Here is a 21,787-nt window from a genome sequence, read left to right on the forward strand (position 1 = left end):
ATTTCTGCTTTCTCGGACTCGACTCAGACTTGTTCCTTCAAAGACTCGGTCTTGACTCGGTCTCGGACCACAGTGGGAGGAGAAGGACTCGTAATTTCAAACCGAGTCTTCGAGACCAACACATTTTTTTATGTTCATATATAAAAAAAAATCAAAATGAAATTTCACGGCAGCCACGTCTTTGCCCCTTGTTGGCCTTGGTGTCCCCTTCTTTCAATATTCTGCTTTGCGTCCGTTTAATATCCGTAAAATATTCTTAGCATCACAGCGCAAACTAATTCAGTCTTACACAGTGGAGAAAATGACAGCACATGGCAAGACAGAAAGTGCGTCCAAATTCACCCATTCTTCTCAGTTGATATACTCGCAATCGCTAAGCCTACTCATCACACAGGCACATGTATCACATCACATGAAAGAGCTTTTTCTCAGCTTTTAAACAATGTTAGCCGCTAATTGCTGTGGTGAACGGTTCGCGAGAAAAGTAAATAATATAATTAAATTTAATCATAACATCTACATAAGGTGCTACACCCATCTCCCTACCCATTCATCTTGGTGGAATACTTCACGAACCCTTTGTTCAACACATGACAAACCATATATCAGAATAAACAGCAGACCTTACCGAACACAGAGGTGTAAAGCAGTCCCTGGTACAGTAAGCCGTTCCAGAGTATTCCGGTTAAATTAAAAATGCTGCAAGGTCTACATTCATGTCTCCAACTTTGGTCTTTAGGTTTCAAAATGTGTTTAAATCGTTCTTCATGATTTCATAACAGGCCAAATACAAAATAAATGTTACAAATATTGCCTAGATATAGGTAAATATTAAAATCAGAGGATATACAGCTGAGTAAGAGTTTGTGAAAGGAGTCTTAATGATCAAAAAATGCTAAGCATGCATCTAGGTTGCATCAGTTTCTTAAAGCTGAGCTGTGCTTAAATTGTTCAATACATCATTCCATAACAGGCCAAATATAAAATAAATATAAATATTAAATATAGCCTAGACATCTAAATATTAGATGATCAGATGATTTACAGTTCTATGTAATATGTCATGTTTCATGTTTTTGTAATGTTTCATACAGTGATTCAGGTCTACTGCTGTGAATAGGCTAAATACAACTTTGATTATTTTTATAGCCTACTACTGTATAGTTAACTTTGGCCTTGATGCCCTGACATGTGGCCTTTGTGCCCCCCACCAAATATGCCCAACTGAAGGCCAAGTGGCCTTGCCCCTAAAATGGTGAAATTCCAAGCCTGGGCCTAACTGTTGATTATTAATTGGGGTGATATTAAATCATGAATATGAAAACTGACATGTTTTTATGGTCTTGGTCTCGACTCGGTCTCGACTCCTAAAGAACTCGGTCTCGACTCGGACTTGCTTCCTCAAAGACTCGGTCTTGACTCGGACTCGACTGTATTTGAAAACCAACGGACTCGGTCTCGACCCTTCAAAGACTCGGTCTTGTCTCGGACTCGGCATAGGCGGTCTCATCCCCATCACTATCTAACAGCACAGCTATGTTTCACAGATTTTACAGCACAGGTATGCAGGGTTCCCGCGGGGTCTTAAAAAGTCTTAAAAAGCCTAAAATTCAGAACTTTAAATTTAAGGCCTTAAAACGTCTTAAAAACGGCTGCTCAGAACATTGGTTCAGTGTGTTGTAGTTCTTTCTGGGGGATATTGGTGTTGGTACGTAGCCTACGCAGTGATAAATCTACAAATCCTGTGATAAATGCAATACCTGCTCGGGGATTAACGCGCACATTTTCAGCATGATGACTCACGTGTAATACCACGCAGCAACACAAATATAAACAACAATGGAGGGAGGAAAGAGATGCGCATTTTAGCTATACAGTCATTATTTTGAGTTTGTGTCTGCTAAACATGATAACATTAAGGTACGTTGTACACTCTGTACTGGTGACAAAGTGCTGTCTAGCTACACATCCCAAGTCTCCAGAAGTTCTGGGAGTCTCCCGATAGCGACTTCCTGGCGCCCGCAAATTAGATAAAATCTCCCGGAATCTAGAACGAACAAGACCGGGAATTCAAATCGCGTGTGCATCTGAGTTTAGCATGCACACGACGGAGAGGGAGAGAGAGAGGGGTGGTGCGTGTGTTCCTGAAGCGCAACCAAGACAGAGCATCCTGGCCTGTTTTGCTAAATCAACCAATACATTTTCAGTGTAGGTGGGCTTTTATCTTTTTTCTCCCGAACTAAATTAATCAGTTCAGTGTGTCTACAGGAGCGTCATGGCAGAGTCAGTGGCCTCCAAAAAGGAACATTTAAGACCCATTTCACATCAGACTACACAAAAGTGTACCCTTGTCTCATAAGAGTAAAACATAATGAGTCTTGCACACTGCACTGTTTGTAGCATTGCCCATGGCTGCAAAAGACTTGTTGAGGTGAGTTTAACAAGTGTCATTTAATTTGCTATTATTCAGGCCTAGATGGGTAGTTGCCAAGGCTACATGAAAAGCCTTTTCTTTGCAAACACCGCTTTTGAAAATGAAAAGCCCAAACTACCAAAATCTACATATTTTATCATCACAATTTCTATCTATAGGCCTTCCTTATTTGGTGTACTGACTAGACATTATTGCACAAACATCTGAATTTCAGTATCTAAGTAGGCTAAAGGGCAGGTTGGGATGTCTGCTATACATTGTTGACATTACTGTTAAAATGCATTTCCAATTGGCAAAACCGGTTGTCATTTTTATGTTGAGGTGGGGGGTGGGGGGTGTTGTTGGCAGCTGCTGAAAGTAACTAATAAAGTAACTTGTAATCTAACTCAGTTACTTTACTGATTACTTGATTTTAAAAGTAACTAAGTAACTTTTAAAAGTAAAAGTTACGTTTTAAAGGAGTAATCAGATTACTTTTCCAAGGTAACTGTGGCAACACTGGCTAGATCACAGCGATGTCTGCTGTTGGTTACAAGTGGTACCAGCTCCAGGTACGAGGCTCGCTGCAAACTTTGCAAAAAAACTATTCAATTAGGGACTCTGGGTGTGAAGGCGCTGGAGTCACAAGCGAGAGCATGCAGAGAAACATAAGCTAGCCACAAAATACAAACTGTTTATCAGCACTAGCCGCTAACATCATTCGAAAGCTCCGGTTTCGCTCTTTCAAGTGACGTCTGTGCTACTTGTACGAGATAAGTACTCCGTGAGCAATTCAACAGAGAATAATGGAAGTGAATTTGGACGCATATTAATACTATATATTTTTAGGAGGGCTTTTGATCATCTTTGGGTGGTTTCAGCTCCCCCAAAATACTGTAAGCCTAACGACATCCTTGACAAGGCTCATACACATACCGCACCCACACACATTCTCATGCAAACACACACACACACACACACCAGAGTTTCCGCTAGAAAAAAATGGTGAGGTTTCTTTTTCCGGACATTTTGGTGATATGCCGGTCAAATATCTATTACGCTTCTTAGTCAAATTGAGGAAAACTGGAGACAGGCTATGTAGCTTAAAGAATGACATAATCAGGCTGTATAGAATGCAACGTGTTCATTAGCCTAACTTAAACATGCCTAACAAGATCTAGCCAGTATCTATGTTTTCATGGACAGCAAGAGTCCACTAAGTTTGTTGTTTTAAAAAGGCTACGTTGTTTGTTGCTGCTACCCACGTTATCTCCAGTGACTGTTTAACTTGCACAGATGCGCACACACAAGAATGAGCGCTCACACCACTACCCCCTAAGATATGCCTCTTTATTTGATAACAATAAATGAAGAAATGTTGATTATTCTGGGAAATGTTTAATTTCTTTTTCTTTCGGCCCACGGTTTAATGATGAGGCTACAGTTTAATTGTGCCGGAAATTATCAGCGGACCAGCAATCTCCTCGTCGAGGAGGCCCTAACCCTGCAGATTATAGACAGAGAAAGCATAGGCCTACTGTATGCTTTGGGTAAAGAACATAGTTGCATGTCCAGTGTACACGGAGAATGACAGTGTCTTGGAACGGCCGCACCCCCGCAACTCCACTTCCAACGTCACTGATTCCGACAGATAGGCCTACGCCCGACACTTCTGTATTTTATCTGGGGGTGGTGGAGTTGACCGGACAGGCTTCAGACGTTAGCAATTTATTATCATCCATCGCGTCTGGCCTCTGAAAAAACTTTTAAGGCTAGTCTGCCTGGGCCTGGCCATGTTTGAACCGCCTCACTCATTTGTTCGTTGTTTAACATGGACATTTTAAGCGTGCGCTTCCTATTTGAAATGCAGCATAGGCTATGCGTGTTGTTTAATAGCCTACTTTTCAAGAGCCTGTTCATTTAAAAACATAGCCAGAGGACGTATAATATAGGCTTACATATTAAGGCTTATTCTCAAATTCAGATTGCGTTAGGGGACGGGATTATTAGCCAATTTCAATCGGACAATTTGACCGGAGAGATTTATTTTGTCGGACATTTCATTTATTTTCCGGCCAATGTCCGGTAATTACCGGACAACGGAAACCCTGACACACACACACACACACACAGACAAGTGCAGAGTGTCCACCCAAAACACACTTTCACACCCAGTTTCAACTCCAGTCTCATTTTTGACTTCCTTGATGAAATCTATTCTATTTGAGGGCTAGTTTGTTTTAGATTATTTTCATTTTGGGCTTAAGGTTTAGGGCATTTGGTACGTGACACGGATATTTTTCCTTGAGTAGCCTATACTACAAGTGAGCAATGCAAAAATCAGTTGGGTTGTAGATGTTGGGTGTGGAAGGTTATTACTTTGATTGCTTTATCTGTAAATTTAATTAATCCTTTTTCAACGACTTTTCAATGATTTTTTCAGAATTTCTTTGATTTGAATATTTTTTGGTAATGCGTCGTGTAGGTCTTAAATTTCAATCTTTATGGTCTTAAAATGTCTTAAAAAGGTCTTTAATTTGACTTACTGAAACCTGCAAGAACCCTGGGTATGATTAAAGGTATGAATGGTTGACAAATATGATTCACAGGTATACATGTTCCATATAGTTAGTGAGTATAGTCCTCACACAACAATATATTTCTCAGAATGTCTCAGTGTAGATCTCAGATAAGTCTCAGTATGGTTAAATGGTATGTGCAGATATGTTGAGATATGGTCACATGTTTGTAAGAATGTATGTTAGTAGGTATGTTGTGATAGCAATAATTTTACGGTTAAAATTAATAATAATTTAATTGCCATGTGGCCCTTCTTGGTTTAAAACAAAGACACCCTCCCCTCCCCCAATCAAATGCTAATGTAGTGGTTCAAGGGCTATCAGGTATACAGGACAAAGGATGTTACCTTGATATAATGTATCCATGTGTCATGAAATGTAAATGTATTCATGTCTGGTATCATTGTGATAGTCTCAGTACAAGGATTGTAATTTTGGATTTAGACTTGGACTTAGACTATGGAGAACTGAGAGAGAGAGGGTGATCCAACAGAGGCCATGGCCTTGTGCCATAGCCTGCGCTAAGCCTACATAGACCATAGACCATTTTTTGTACCCTCTCTGCTTGTAACAGAATAAACTTCATTCCTGAGTTTTTCCTGAAGTTTGCCAGTCTAAGATTAATATTAAGTAATTATTCACCACAATTACTTTCAGTTGCTAGCAACATTGTCAGAGATGTATGGTTGACAGGTGTGCACACAGACAGGCACACACGTAATGTCATACACGGTCATCACCACTGGTCTGGTCTGGAACCCTAAAAGGCAAAAGCAAACAAGTTTAACAGTTATACCAAAACAAGGAATGTCTGCAATTGTACAATTGTTCAATACAACTAAGGTATTTAAGTGAAGTTGTTACATTACATTAGGCTGACACATTATAACCTAACAACTAACATGGTAAACAGTTTAAGCTTTTTAAACAATTCTCTCAACAATTCTAGGACAATTAAAAAAAAAAAAGGTAGAGTAGGCCTACAATACAATTGTTGCACCATCAAGCTACTGGTAGTTAAATACTAGCCTATAATATTAAATTGCAAACAAAGCAGAATTCTGTGTTTTATTGTTTTCAGTTTTAGTACAGGTGATAGCTAATCATATTTTTTTTAAATATAAAACGTAAACAGCTTAGAAAACTTTGCAGGCAAAGGGTCTGTTGTTGCTGTTGATAATCATATGAGTAAGGACGGATCATTCTGATACTAAGTATCTTGATAACCAACTGCTATAACTTAAACAGCTTGCTAGGTCTGTCAGCCACATTTTTTCCTACAGATTACGATGTACTACAACTGGAAAGTTTGATTCACGTGCCAGGCTACACTTTAATTTATAGACCAGAACAATGCAGAAATGAGTAGGCCAAGTAAACATTGTAGCCTATGTTGACAACACAAACATTATAGCTCAACTTCTGTTGTGTGTTTTAACAAGACTTTAGTCGTATTGTCCATTTCCTAGCAGTAGCCTATTCATGGCTTTCATACGGTCCCTTTCCACAGGAGTATTAATAAAGCACCAATGCATTCATAATCTAGGTGCTTGATTGTCTGTTGAAAGGGACCTGATGAAACCCATCAATAGACGAACTATAGTATACCGTGATAGTGTTTACTTATTGTAGGCTACGTAAGAATCAGGAGTGTAGAATGAAACGTAGCCTGGCCTATTTGATACACAAACAAACGGTGTACAACGTTAAACATTTGTTAAAATAAAAACAGGAGCATATATTTGTTAACTTTAACTAAAATGTGAACAGTAGAAGTTATGACCATCAACAAGTAACGTTAGCTAACGTTATTCATGCCATGAATGAAACCCATGATGGGTTTCATCAGGTCCCTTCACACAGCCTAGCCCTAGGCTATAATCAAGCACCACGAAGTCTGCATTCATAATCTATTCTAGGGAAAGTGACCTGATGTTGAATAGAACCAGAGCCTAGTATCTGTAGGCCTACTTCTCTGGTTTACTTTAACGTTCTAGTTAAAACGCTCCTGGTAGGTAGGCCTAATGAACAAATGTAACGTTAGTGCATTACATTTTGTTAGCTATCGAAACCTACAGCTAATCGTCACTGTAAAGTTGACGACATATTAACGTTGATTAACAGTGGGTTTCCTTACATAATACATATCAACGTAGCAAGGTGCTAACGTCAACTATTTCACTAACGTTAACGTTACCTAACGTTATAACGTTAGTTTAGTTATTTGTAACCCATCATTTCATACACGCTTACATTACATAATGTTTGACGACATAAATGACTCAAATACCAAAAACCGGAACACTTACCTTGTCTGTAATTAGAGAAATGTGCCTCTGAAGAAGAGTTTTACGAGCAAATAAAGTGACCAAGGCACAGCAGGCGAAGACGTTCAGAAGATTCACAGCTCCAGGGCCAGCGGTAGCTCACGTTCAACTGTTGATTGCTTTCAGCTGGAGGTCACGTCATAATGCTAAAAGTTGCCGCCACGGCGGTCAATGTTAAGTCAATGGGAATTTATTGCGCTTTTATTGTAAATATCTCAAAAAGTATAAAGTTCACAAATGTGAAAAATACATTGGACAAATCTCCGTTACAAGACCTTTGTAGGAGTGTTTGAATGAAACGGTTCAGTGGTTTTAGAGCCTTTGAACGTCAAAGTTGGTCGGAAGAAGAAGAATAATAAGAAGAACAGCAATAATAGTCCATTGCATTTACATGCAATGCAATTAATCAACAGCCTAATGGAAATAAAACAATATTATACAAACCATAACGCATAAGTGCTTAAAGAACTAAGTGCATGTTGAACAGGAATGTCTTTAGACCCCTCTTAAATGACCCAAAACTACCACAGGAACGGAGAGCACTGGGCTCATTCCACCAACATGAAACCACTTGCAATGCTTGCAATCATCACAGGTGACACATAGGAATGCATGGTTATATTTGTAAACAGAACATTTTTTAGATGTTATCATACAGCTAACGCACTGCAACCTGGGATATTTCATTAATTCATTAACCCTGTTTATTCTCCATTGACCACCCGCATACATGTTACAGTATATCACTACAGATATTGACTCATGTATTTCAGAAGTAAAGTTCCAGAGATATGAACACATGCATGTTTGTCTCTCTATCAGTGCATTTCCACAAAGTTAGCCAGAGATGCTGCCAGAGCAGCACTATTAAATACACATGTTCACATGCATGTGCTTCAAGATTTGAAGGATCATATGGATAGTGGTTGATAAGTGGTTGAAAATTAATTTTAATTGGAACTAAGACTCTGTTGAAAGGTATAATGGTATGATAACATGGACTTACACATACACTACACCATGGTTTTTTTTTTGGAGGGGGCGGGGGGCTATTGGGTGGGCCCGAGAAATTTGGATTCCCGTCTCAAACGGCTCACTGTAATGTTATTAACTCTATGTTATTAACTATTGAGAAGTACAGTGACTGTCTTTGGATATTAAACAGGCTACTTAGACTTTGGAAATAATGTTTTAAACCCTGGCATGCACGCAAGTGTAGACGCGAACGTGTAAACGTATAGTGGAAATTGCAGTAAATGAAGTGAAGTTGACAACGAAACGGCGTGTTGTTTATTCATTCATACAAAAAACTGTTAAAACGAACATGATGCCGCCCGTGATAGGCTATCAACAATCAAGGTGCGCTTCATTAAAGAGACAGCTTCCCTATAACACAAAACGAGATAATACATTGACGTGTCGTGCGGAATGCATCTCAGATCGTAGCATAACTCACAACACAGAACACACTTACCGTAAGTAAGTAAGGGGATACATGTCAATAATACAGTCTGGTGAATTATGTCCATAGTGTCCATTACAGTATACTATAGCCTAATGGAAATGCAGATACAGTATAGCAGGGGTCTCAAACTCAAATAAGCTGGGGGCCAATTCTGCCAACGTCATCTGATTGGAGGGCCGGCTATTTCTGAAAATGCAATATTCTTTTTTTCAAATACCACACACAACTGCAAACAGAAAGTGCAAGTGTTTTTATCTAGTTTTAGACACCTGTGCTAGCAACCTTATAAATAAAATAATGATAAAATAAATATTAATACAAATTATAAAACAAATGAAAAGCATAAAAACGGGTATGTGTGTGTTTCACACCAAATAAAAATATTTTCCTCTCATAACTTTTTTAAACCTGGCAAACTATAAGCGTCAGGGTTAAGAAAGCAACACCATTGGATTTTTATATCAAAATTTCAAAAAGCCATGGCTTGAAAATGGTCAGAGATAAAGTCCTACTGTAAATGTAAAAATCTTTGAGTAAAACAAAAGTTTATGAAGGGGGTAAATTTAACCATCTAATTTGCCACTGGATGGCAAGCACCTCAAATTATGCACCTTTCAGTAAATACTGGATGAACATATTTGAGCAGGTTTACTTTCCTTTTTTCATATTACCCACATAACAAATTAACAGGAAAACACCTAAGATGTATACCAACACCTAAGATGTATATGGTTTCTAAACCACAAGGCCTACAATAAAGTATTCTGGTCAAATCAGTTCCTATCGCGGGTAATTAGAAGTTCGCATCATATTGCGGGTGACTTTAGAGCCCTATTTCTACTAGCCCTGCTGTCTGTACCACGTCCACTACGGACACTATCATCACGATTACAACTGCAACCTCCAAGCTATGTTGGGCAGAGGGTCGAAATAAGCATGGTATGCTTAGTGGACACCGTCGTATACACGCAGACGCACCTCCATTCAATAGACGATCGATCGATCATAATCTCCAAAAGGATATTCTCCTTCAGATTTAGAATAGGTGAATAGCATAGCCTACCTAAGACTTCATCACATGTAAACGTTTTTCAACATTTGGTGTAGGCCTATTTCTGCTTAAATGTATGCAACACTATGGCCTGCATCGCTTCCGCGTCATTACAAATGCACGTCTTTGTGTTTCTCGCGTGTAATACAAGTATTTCCTGAAAACTTTGCGCAGCGATTTTGGGTTTGAATGAAGCTCTGGATGTCTAGCACATAGTGGAGCAGAGTACAAATGAGATTTGTCACCGTACTTGGAACTATCGTCTATTTTAATCAGTATCGTTGTTTGTCGCAATTAAAAATAGTCTCAAGGGCCGGATTACATTATTATTTTGACATACGTCGCGGGCCGGAATTGGGCCGGACGCGGGCCGGATTTGGCCCGCGGGCCGGGTGTTTGAGACCCCTGCAGTATAGTATTACAGACAGTATACTATAGCCCAGGGGTCGGCAACCTTTGTGACATGGAGTGCCAGTTTGAAAATTTCTTCTCATCTGTGTGCCATTATCAACAATAACGCAAAGTTAAATTATGACACAAAATACAAAAACATTTCTAATATACCTGGAATTTTATTCTCAACAATAACAGTATCTGTATTCTTAACAAAATAGCCACAACAACATTTCAAAGACTGAAAAACAGCTAGCCTACACATTGAAACTAAATAAATACCGCAGCATCATTTAATCCAGCTGTTTGCTGAGCTCTGACATTCTCAGCCATTTCATCAATACGTCACTGAACACTTCTAGCTGACGTGGGAATGTCCTTTATTCGTAACTTGATGGTTTCTTTATTTGGCAAGCTTTAAAAAAGAGCATCTGAGCAACTGAGAAACGCCTCCTTAATAAATTCGCCATCCATAAACGGCTTCCCATGCTTCGCAATGCAATGCACAATGCGATAGCTTGCTTCTGTCCATGATCTTTAGCAGTGGTAAAAACCTTGGAGGAGCTAGCTTGTTTTCCATATCTGGAGCAAGTTTAATTGACTCTACTTTGTCTGCTTGATCTTTGAAGGTCTTCTCGTGCTTCGTCTCATAATGACGCTTAACACTTGACATTCTGTACACACCATTCTCACAGCATAAAGTGCACACAGCACGGTCCTTCACAAATACACAAAACCAAACTCTTGTGTCCTTTTCAGCAGCCAGCGTTGCCATTGTTCACAATATCATGCTCTGTCATTCATTCATATGTCAGCACGAAGACAGCGGACAGTGTGTTTGGTCACGTCACACACTTTGATCTGAAATTTGCGCTCCTGCAACTTAACTGACGCAAATCCACGCAGTGGTGTCCTCTGGGTCCTAGTGCCGGCAGTCAAACGCTCACAGACACAGCGAGGCAGATACTTTTATTTTTAATACGGGACAGATAAAATGAGTATCGTAATAATACTGAGGTGCCAGCGTGTCAGTGTTTATTCCACGGCGTGCCACCCGTGGCACTCGTATCATAGGTTGCCGACCCCTGCTATAGCCTAATCGAAATCCAGATACAGTATAGTATTACAGACAGTTAACTATAGCCTAATGGAAATGCAGATACTTATATGCTTAGATTGTTAATACATGTTTTTAAACAGTTTACTTTCTAATAACTAAATAAATCTTCTAACAAAAGTAGGCTGATATATGGATGACATTTGTTTTATGCTTTGGCCCTTCAGTTGAGTTCAAAATAAAATGGACACAACAATAACACACCTTATTTTTTTAATTAGTCGTTTAGATTAGTCGACTAATCGGAAAATTTGTTGAAAGATTAGAAAAAATTACAGTGGGTCCCATTTAGAAGTGGCCACTTCATTCACGCTTTCCGTGATTCACGCAGCTGCGTGAAATGTATTACAACTTATAACGTACAACTTACAACTTATTACTTGGTTGTTTAGGTCATTGCAGCTTCACTGGGGAAATATAAATAAAAGACGTGTGATTCACACGTGAAACCGGACAATTCCAAGTGGTACCCACTGTAGTCGTTAGTGGCAGCACTAAACCTGGGTCCCCATGGGCCAGTTGCGGCAGTTTGTTTACTATTGTAAATAGTTACAAATTGTAACATTTCTGATTATTCTGTTTTCATTTGCCACAGGTTTATTTTCTATATGATGAAGAGGTGGAGGAAGAGGAACCTCCTCCACCCCCTCCCCCAGAACCTGTTGTTAAGGTTAATGATCACCCACACAAATTTAAAGACCACTACTGCAAGAAGCCCAAGTTCTGTGATGTTTGTGCCCGAATGATTGTTTGTAAGTTTTTTCTGACTAATATTACAATGTTTTTTAAAAATAAATAAATAGCCTACAACTCTAATAAGTCTTGTTTGAACATCAAGGATTGTAACTTACAGGCTCTTGTACATTTTATATAACTGGCACAGACACTCCTCAGGATGAGAATTGCGTTGACCATTAAAGGTTTAAACATGTAACATTGAATGTAAGGTAAAACTCAGGTAGGTCAATATACTGTAACAAAGTAACACAAGAATAAACTAGAAAATGTAATTCCGAGGAATTACCAGTGCATGAAAATGCAAAAGTTGTGATGTAAAATATCATGTATAGTTAAAATAGATAATGCAGAGATGGTTACTAAGGTGATGCTAGGATAGACATGGTGGTTACAAAGCTTAATAAAAGTTGATAGTTTAAAAGTAGACAGTTTAAAAGTTGAATGTAGATAAAGTGGTTGATAGACTGATAGTTTAATGAAATTTGATAGGCAAATAGTTTAATGGATGTTGATTGGCAGATAGTTTAATGGATGTTGATAGAGAGATAGTTTAATGGCTATGTATAAGGTAGATAGTGGACAATAACTGACAGTTAGAGTGGCTGAAGTTCATTTTTTTAACTAATATTGCTAATTAGCTAACTATGCTAACAGTGTGCTAAAAGTGAGCTACAAAGTTAACTATGCTAACAATTTAAACAAGCTAACTGTAGCTAACTTAGCTAATCTTTGCTAGCAGTTATGCTAACTATGTTAACTAGCTAACTAGCTAGTGAGGACTTGAAACAGTTGTGTGCAGAGGAAACAGTTGGCGGGAGTCATAGTTGATGATAACTGATAGTTGGAATAGCTGAACAGTTATAAATTTAATAGTTTAAATGGTTAAATTATTTAATAGGAAATTATTGTAGTGCAGACTTTTATTTTGAAACAGTTGTGGGCAGAGGAAACAGTTGAACAGGATCTGTACCCTGATACAGAATAGATAGTTTAAAAGTTGAATGTAGATAGTGTAATGGATGTTGATAGACATGAAGTTTATTGGATGTTGAAAGGCAGATTGTTTAACCCTTAAGAACGTAGGTTTTATTTAAACCAACGTACTCCACTGGGTGAGTTTTTTTGGGCTGCGTCACTAGCGTTCTACACTGACATTCTATAGTCATTATTAGGTGGCCTACAATCTATGCAGTGTTAGCATGGCCTGATCTGTTTTATTTCACGTGAACATTGCAAAGTACCACACACACACATGCTTTCATCATGTGATCACATGTGTTGCATGCATGCACCTGATTACGCAAATGAAGTCGCCCTGACAACGTGTTACAATTGTCACAAGGATAACAGGACACGCGAATATCTCTGCTCTTACCTCAGACGGATGTTCAATGTCCACATCAGAGTCGTCATTAGATGTAAAAATAACCCTGATCTCTTCATCAGTAAGCTGACGCCTTTTCAAATGTGCCATGACTAATATTATCGATAAAATTGTATAGCGTCTGTAAATACTACGATTGTTTTCTGAATGAATGAACTTCGAGTTGCCGGTGTTATACGGTAAGTGGCTTTCATGTTAACTGGCTGGACTGTTTACTTTGCCTCTGGAGTTAACGTAACCGCCCCCTTCTCTTGCAGGTGTGTTCAGCTGATAATTTAGCCTCCGATACCTGGCCGCAGATTCGTCTGTTTAACTGAAGTTCAAATAGACATGTTTGTGATGCTCCACTTTGTTGTTTAATAAAGCTTTACAACACGATGTGTCGGCGTTGGAAGTGTCAGGTTGTCTGTAGTAGGCTAGGCTACATGCGCTGGACCATGAATATGCCACCAAATGAATAAAACTAAATAAACTCCACGTGGGTCTCGAACCACTACTAAATTAAACTGGTTGCATGATAACCAGACATTTACCTGCTTGCGCCACTAACGAAGCTGACACAACCTAGAGAAATTGGCCATACTTATTTACTAGGCTTACAAGTAAAATAGGTCAAAGTCAAAGTCAAAGTCAGCTTTATTGTCAATTTCTTCACATGTTCCAGACATACAAAGAGATCGAAATTACGTTTCTCACTATCCCACGGTGAAGACAAGACATATTTTACCAATTTAAGTCCACAGACAAACATAACATTCAAGTAAACAAAAAAGTAAGTAAATAAAGGGCACATATAATAATGAAAAAAATAAGAGCAGCAAAATTTGGTTGAAATTGTGCATAGACAGTCAATAAAATACTAGTGCAAAGTCAGGCCAATAAAAGGCTTGGGTAGTTCTGTTTGACCTAAGTAAGAAAGAAAGTGGCATAGTGGTGCAAGTTATGTAAGAGCAGCAGAAGTGTTGTGTTTTCAGGACAACAACAACAAGTTGTAAAGTGTACAAGTGTGCAAGTGGAGTAGTGCAGGCGGCCATTGTGGGTCCAATGTCCAGGATGTTATGTAGCTGAGGGTGGAGGGGGGAGAGGAGGGAGAGAGTTCAGCATCCTTACAGCTTGGTGTACGAAGCTGTTGGTGAGTCTGGTAGTGCGGGAGCGCAGGCTTCTGTACCTCTTCCCAGAGGGCAGTAGATCAAACAGATTGTGAGCGGGGTGACTTGCATCACTCACAATTTTGGTCGCCTTGCGGGTGAGGTGGGTGGTGTAAATGTCCTTCAGAGAGGGGAGTGAAGCACCAATAATCCTTCCAGTCATCTAGTATGTTATTGTGTTTATAGCAGGTTAACACAGTGGATCATGGTAACTGGCTACAGTGTTATCTTGCTGCATTGCCCAAGCCATTTAGACCTTAAAAGTATAGCCTAGGCTTAATGGTTTTTACGTTTCACTGACTGCTGGTCAGGCTGCCCGCGGCCACCTAGTCTATCTTCAGCCTAAATTGAGGAAGCATTGCTTGTCTAAAAATGTATACATTTAAAAAACTGTGAATGGCGAGGATTGAACCCGTAGGCTAGACTAAAAAATATTGTCAACGCATCAACCTGTTGAGCCACATGCAACTTATCACTTGATAAGAAATAAATTATTAAAATATATATAAATCCAATACATTTCAAACCTATGTTAACATGTCAAAATACGAACGTAAATAGCCTAGGCCTACGTATCTTGATATTTGATATTACATATCTTTTGTGATATGTAACATTTTGTGTAAAATGAAGACATAGACTTCTCCGGCATATTGTGCGTTTCAATACGTGTTTCACGTTCGTTGTGATATGCATCAGGTTAATATGCAGATTATAGTTCTAGTTTTGTCATTCGAGTTCGAATCTCATAGTTGAACTTTTTTATTTTATTTATTTGCTGGCGTTCATAATAAGACACTTCAAGTAGAGGCGGCCACAGCCTGGCAGCAGTCAGTGAAACGTTTGTAAACTGAATCATGATAGGCTACTTTGGGCAACATTGCAAGATAACACAGTAGTCAGTCACCATAATCCGCTGTGTTAACCTGCTAAACACAATAACATACTAGGTGACCTCATTTACTAGTAGGCCTAGTATTACCAATTTCGCTGTGAAGTGTCAACTGGTCAGTGGTGCAAGCATGTTGGTGTCAGGTTATCATGCAAGCAGTTTAATTTAGTAGTGGTTCGAGACCCACGTGGAGTTGAGTGGAGTTACTTTATTTATTTGGTGGAATATTCATGGTCCAGCGCATGTAGCCTACTACAGACAACCTGACACTTCCAACGCCGACACATCGTGTTGTAAAGCTTTATTAAACAACAAAGTGGAGCATCACAAACATTTCTATTTGAACTTCAGTTAAACAGACGAATCTGCGGCCAGGTATCGGAGGCTAAATCATCAGCTGAACACATCTGCAAAAGAAGGGGGCGGTTACGTTAACTCCAGAGGCAAAGTAAACAGTCCAGCCAGTTAACATGAAAGCCAGTTACTGTATAACACCGGCAACTCGAAGTTCATTCATTCAGAAAACAATCGTAGTATTTACAGACGCTACAAAACTACATAGCTCGTGAATGAACGATGTTTGTTTCCAGCATTCCGTACATTTCGCGGTCATTTTGATTTTCATCTTATCAGTGGCCATGAGATTTGACTAAACACTGAATAACATCATCATTTTAATTTAAAAAAATCACTAATTTTGCTTGTTTTATTGTGCTTGGTGTAATGACTGACATTCAGAAATATGGCAATAAATGGCAGTGAAGCTAGCAACATTTGTAGCCACCTGTAAGTAAACTTCTTCCCAATACTTGCCACTTCCGTGGATTTTGTCATGTATAGCCCGACCACACAATCATAATATAAACTAGATCTGCAAAATGTGGACATAACAAAATGGTAGTGGCAAAGTGATTTGCGAGAGACCATCTTTGACTTTGAGAATGTACAATGTCAGCCCATGTTAGCAGCAATAACAATTGCTTATAAGTTAGTAACAGTTAGTAACAATGGGTTACCACAAGTGGTAGCCCATTGTTAAGCAGCAATTAGAATACTTATGTAGCAACATTCCAAACACATAAGTGTGACGGTACGCTTTTACGGATAGTTAACGGCCGTCCCACCAGTGTGACGGTACGTTCTTAAGGGTTAATGGATGTTGATAGGTAGTTTAATGGGTGTATGAGTGAATGGTTTGAAGAAAATGGATGGATAAAAAGTTGGCCAAAGTTGGATAAAAAGCCAGGGGGGCCTCAGCAAGTTGGAAGGAAAAATAAAAGAAACCAATAAATACATTTGAAAAATAATACTATATTATTATGAGGGTTGTTATACAATGCCATTATAATAATTTGTCGCATATCTGAACATTATATTTTCCATGATAATGACTGGGAATAATAGTAAAGTGATAGCTCTCATATAGCAGAAAGCCCCTAATGCAATTTTTACACACTGTATGCTCCATCGCGAAGTGCTTGTGGCTAAAGTAATTATTAGGATTAGCTTAATGTACTTTTACATTTGCCTTAGTATTGTCGATGGGTTTAATAAAGGGGGTCCTTGGCCAGAACCTAGTGGTATTTGGGGGGCCTTGTTGTGGAAAAGTTTGGGAACCCCTGCCTTAGACAATAGTTCTAATGTGTCGACGAGTAGGCTTGGGTGTATGAGCTCCCATCGTAGCAGCCAACCTTACAGCCTAAAAGCTAAACAATACTAAGACACAATCATAACAAATGTTCAGTCGTGTATTCATGAAAACAGCAGTCAATGAATAAAATACTTATGTTACACCATCGGTGATCAACACAGAGTTCACGTCGGTAACGTAACATTAACGCTGTCATTCATGTCAGATGTTTCTATCTAACTTGGCTACAAACAACTGTAAATTGTGCTATACACAATAGGTGTAACATAAAAGGTTTATTTGACAATAAAATACCGATTGGGTGTACTTGACATAAAGTTGGCAGTCATGAAGCACGGGAGTGAACTTTATCGCGACTATGGGTCAAGGACATGTTGCAGCCTCTCCTGATGCTAACGTTACCTGACTTAGCTAGTTTTCTATCAGATGACAAGCAAGCAACATCGTTCAAAATAGAACAAATTGTTAAAGTGTCAGTCCTAGTAGGTCTGTAATCTTGGTTGACATATAGTAACCCCCCAAAAAGACTGAAAATAATGAGTTTACTAAAGATTACGCTGTGCTAAAATACCAGCTGTCGTATCAGCTGAACTGAACACACACAAGCATTATGTTACGGCCATGCATTCAAGGTGTAATTACCAGCAAAAATAACTTTTAAAAACGATTTTGAAGTAATAACATGGATAACAAGTAATAATAACATAAAAAGACTTGTTTTTACCTCAGATGATCCAGTAGTTTCTCCTTTAGACGACGTCAAGATCAACGATGCATAGTGCTTCCTGCTGTTTTTCCTCTAGTGGAGGGAGACTTCAACTCTTCATTTTTCCTTCACATAGTAAAAGAAATTCGCGCCACAAATCCCTTAACCAATCATTGGTTCACCAATCTCTATTAATCCCATACAAACCGAATTTGGCTGCAGTTCACCAGAGTTCACCTAGATGGCGATCGCGGGCGAGTCCAAAATACATGGGGTCCTATGGAGCTACATGGCTACATTTATTGTTTTCACCTATTTAACAACTGAAACCCTCAGATTTTATTTTATTTTTCGCAAAATGGATATGGATTATCAATCAAAAATGAAATAATCCGGGAGTCATGTCCTTTCTTTTTCTTACAGGTTGGGTCGGTGTTGCCCATAACACACTAGCATTGATGCTATGCTATGCTATGATCATGCTAATGAATGACGTTATTGACACGTTTGAAAGGCTTTTTAGAACAATTAAGTGACTTTAAAAAATATAATACTCAACCAAGTGTATTGTCTTTGCCTCCCCTTTCGAATACAATATTCAAACTACTTGAAAAAAAAATGTATCCAGAGAAAAGTGGATTTTGAGGGGTACAGCTCCATAGACCTCCATTCATTCTGGACTCGCCCGCGAGCGCCCCTAGATGCAGTACCACACCGGAAGCGTTCCGAGAGTGAAGGTTCTCCCCTTATTAGACATTCTCTGGTTGGGGTATGGCCAAGGGGGCAGGCGAACGTTCGGAGAGCGTAGACACTATGGCGGATCTGAGGCTAAATAGTAGACCAGTTCACCTAGCCATCCCCATTGAAGCCCATTCAATTTTGGCGCCACTTTGACATCAAATAACGTTACAGCTGAAGCGTTTTAAGCCTTTATATGAACTTTTTCTGTTTCCGGAGTAATACAACATTGTGCGATTAACGTCATAACCTCATAACTGACTTACAGACTGAGTAATAAACTTTTTTCCGAAATCAATGCTAAAGTGACGTAATAAGCATACAGCCAGAATGGGTGAAAGCGTCGCACAGGAGCAAAATAACCGTATTCTCTGGATAAGAACGAAAGCATCGGAGCACAACATTTCAGCGAAGTTTTGATGGATTGACAGTAGCCTAGGCTATGAATGTGGCGAGTGCTGTTTATATTAAATCACATTTATCTACGAACAACTAGGACATTTAGAACAGTAATGTAGACATGGTGGTAACGAAGTAAGTGGCTACATACCCAATCTCTCGGTGCAGCCATCACAAGAGTTACACAAGTCAGACTACGTGCCTACGTTACATTTACGTCCCCTGAGCCTGCGCAGAAAGCCTCGTCGACCAACAGGAAACGGTTGAAATTTGCTTCACCCGCCTCGATTGACGTCTACGTGATGACTCTGTCTATATCTTTTACTGTCTATGGGTATGGCAGAGTTATTAGACTAAACGTCATCGGTACTGGGGTACAGAAATTAGAGCGTGCGGTCTGCAAAGGGTTAACTCAGGAGTTACAAGTGGTTAGTTAATGATATTTTGTGAGCTTATCTAAAGTGAGGACTTTCTATGCCTTGCAACACATTTTCATATGAGTTGTAAAGATTACATTCATTAATTTAGCAGACAAGCGACGTACACATGTCAAAAGGCCATTGACATAATAGTGAAAGCCGGGAATTGAACCCCCAACTTTTCAGGCTACTGCATGTTAGTCCAGCTCCTTATCCACTACACTACCTTGGCCCAGATAGAAACCTCTACAACTATGCAAGAGTTTCTGTTTTCTTCTACTATACATTGTTATTAAACATCTGTAAACTATTATTAAATGCTGTATTCTTCATTTGTAAAGCATTATTCCTACATTAATTCTCATCTGTAAATCATGTTTACACACAGTTAAAAATGGTTTGTTCATAGTAAACACGCATATCTATATTATATTTTTGAATTGACTATAATTCCACTGGGCAGAGGTAGTGTAGTGGATAGGGAGCCAGGTTAACATGCAGTAACCCATAAAGTTGGGGGTTCAAACCCCAGTGTCCACCAATGTGGCCTTGCCCTTTAATTTCATTGACATGTGTAAGTCGCTTTGGGTGAAAGTGTCGGCTAAATGAATAAATGCAAGTGTAAACTTTATAATTCATTTGTAAATGTGTTGCAAGGCATAACACGTCCTCACTTTAGATGAGCTCACAAAATATCATTAACTAACCACTTGTAACTCCTGAGTTAATTATTAATTATAGTATTAGGAAGTGGTTTATAAAATATGTATCCTCACCCTAACTAATCATTAGTGCACGTGGATGTAACAACTGTTAAATAATGGAAATATTACTTAATCAAAAACATATTATTGCATCATTTTACTATTTTAGTTCTAATTTACTATGAACAAACTATTTATAACTGTGTGAACAAATGCTTTACTGATGATAATTAGAAATTACTAATGATGAACAAACCATTAACTAATAAGTAACAAAGGCTTAATAAATGATTAATTGTGTGTAGTCATTATAAAGTGTTACCGACGGGTGAGTTAATAACAGCTGTCATAAACTGCACATAAAGCATTCATGATGCATGATGTTTTTTTCTGAGTGGGACCTACAAAGGGTTAAACAATACCTTTCAAATACAACCTCAAAAAACAATTTGTCAAGATCTTATTTTTTAACCTAATTTCTATAGTAGATATAGTGTATGAGAGATGGACAATTTTGTGTTCTCCTCAGTAAAAAAAAACAGAATCAATTTATCACCTTTGGTTCAGAAGTTATGATCAATTTACTCATGACTGCAAGTTGCCGTAACGAGTAGAATTTTTAAAGAGTAGAATGTTTTCATTCCCCGATTTGACATCTGACCCAAAAATACACAGATATAATGGTCATGTAACAGAAATAAGATGTTTTACCATCTAAGCAAGATGCATACAGTAGCTACATATGGGATGTCTTAGTATACTCTGAAGCAGTATAAGCTCTGAAGCTGCTGGTCTTTCAAAGAGGGGAAGCTCATTTTCGGCCTACATCATAAATAATTGTCCATTTATTTATACGTAAATTCTGCCCTACGTTCCTTTTCAAGAAAATGCTCTGTAACCCTGTCGTACCAACTAGACGTCTTTTCCAGTGACTTGACCAATGTCCTCTCAGTGGCTAGCAGAGCTAGGCTGCTTAAACGGACTTGAGCCGCTTTAAACAGGAGAAGCTCCTTTCTACACCTGCAGATGTAGCTCCAATTGTTGCCACTAATGAGTGAACTCCCTGAAATTCCCCTTGTTGGTTGATTCACTACTCATCATGTCCGATAAATGACAGCTCCTGCCGGCCAAGCAAGGATGTCACATCAATAAGGCGGTTTAGGAAGGCCCTGTTTTGTTCGACTGCTTCATTAGGTTTAGCCACTTAAATGCGAGCACCTTCATTGATTGCATGCTCAATCCTGATCCTGCCCATACAACTTAGTCTTGCACATGCACTCACATGTTCATTGCTCGTTTCATGCCTTTTATATGCCCTGTCAAAGTTAGACAGATCTCCAAACCCCACCTTTGACCAAATGTAACACATCCGTGAGATGGTTTCATCAAGAGGCATGGCCAGCAGTACATTTTCTTTGTCACAGGACTTCCAATCAGCCAGCTAACTTATACAATGAGAGATACTAGAGATACTAACTTATACCATGTTCATACCAGGAGAGCTGAAAAGACCTGTTACTTTTCCCTATGTTTTGCACTAAATCAATCTCATGTGTTGATTTAGTGGCAAATGGCTTCACCAAAATCAGGTCGACAATATTAGCATTGTTTGCCATTGTGTGCCGTTTGCTAGCTGGCTAGTTTACTTCTACGACACTAGCCT

At 38.9% G+C, this 21,787-nt stretch overlaps 1 protein-coding gene across 1 annotated transcript in view; it reads left to right on the forward strand.

Moving 5' to 3' along the window:
• LOC121713558 (SH3 and cysteine-rich domain-containing protein 3) overlaps positions 1–21,787 on the forward strand; it is a 79,126-nt gene that overhangs the window by 30,796 nt on the left and 26,543 nt on the right. The window contains exon 4 of the mRNA XM_042098257.1: positions 11,941–12,097. Within this exon, the coding sequence (XP_041954191.1) occupies positions 11,941–12,097 (157 nt within the window). The remainder of the gene's footprint in view (positions 1–11,940; positions 12,098–21,787) is intronic.

The sequence above is a fragment of the Alosa sapidissima genome, chromosome 7, assembly GCF_018492685.1.
Source record: "Alosa sapidissima isolate fAloSap1 chromosome 7, fAloSap1.pri, whole genome shotgun sequence".
In the NCBI taxonomy this organism is placed as follows: Eukaryota; Metazoa; Chordata; class Actinopteri; order Clupeiformes; family Clupeidae; genus Alosa; species Alosa sapidissima.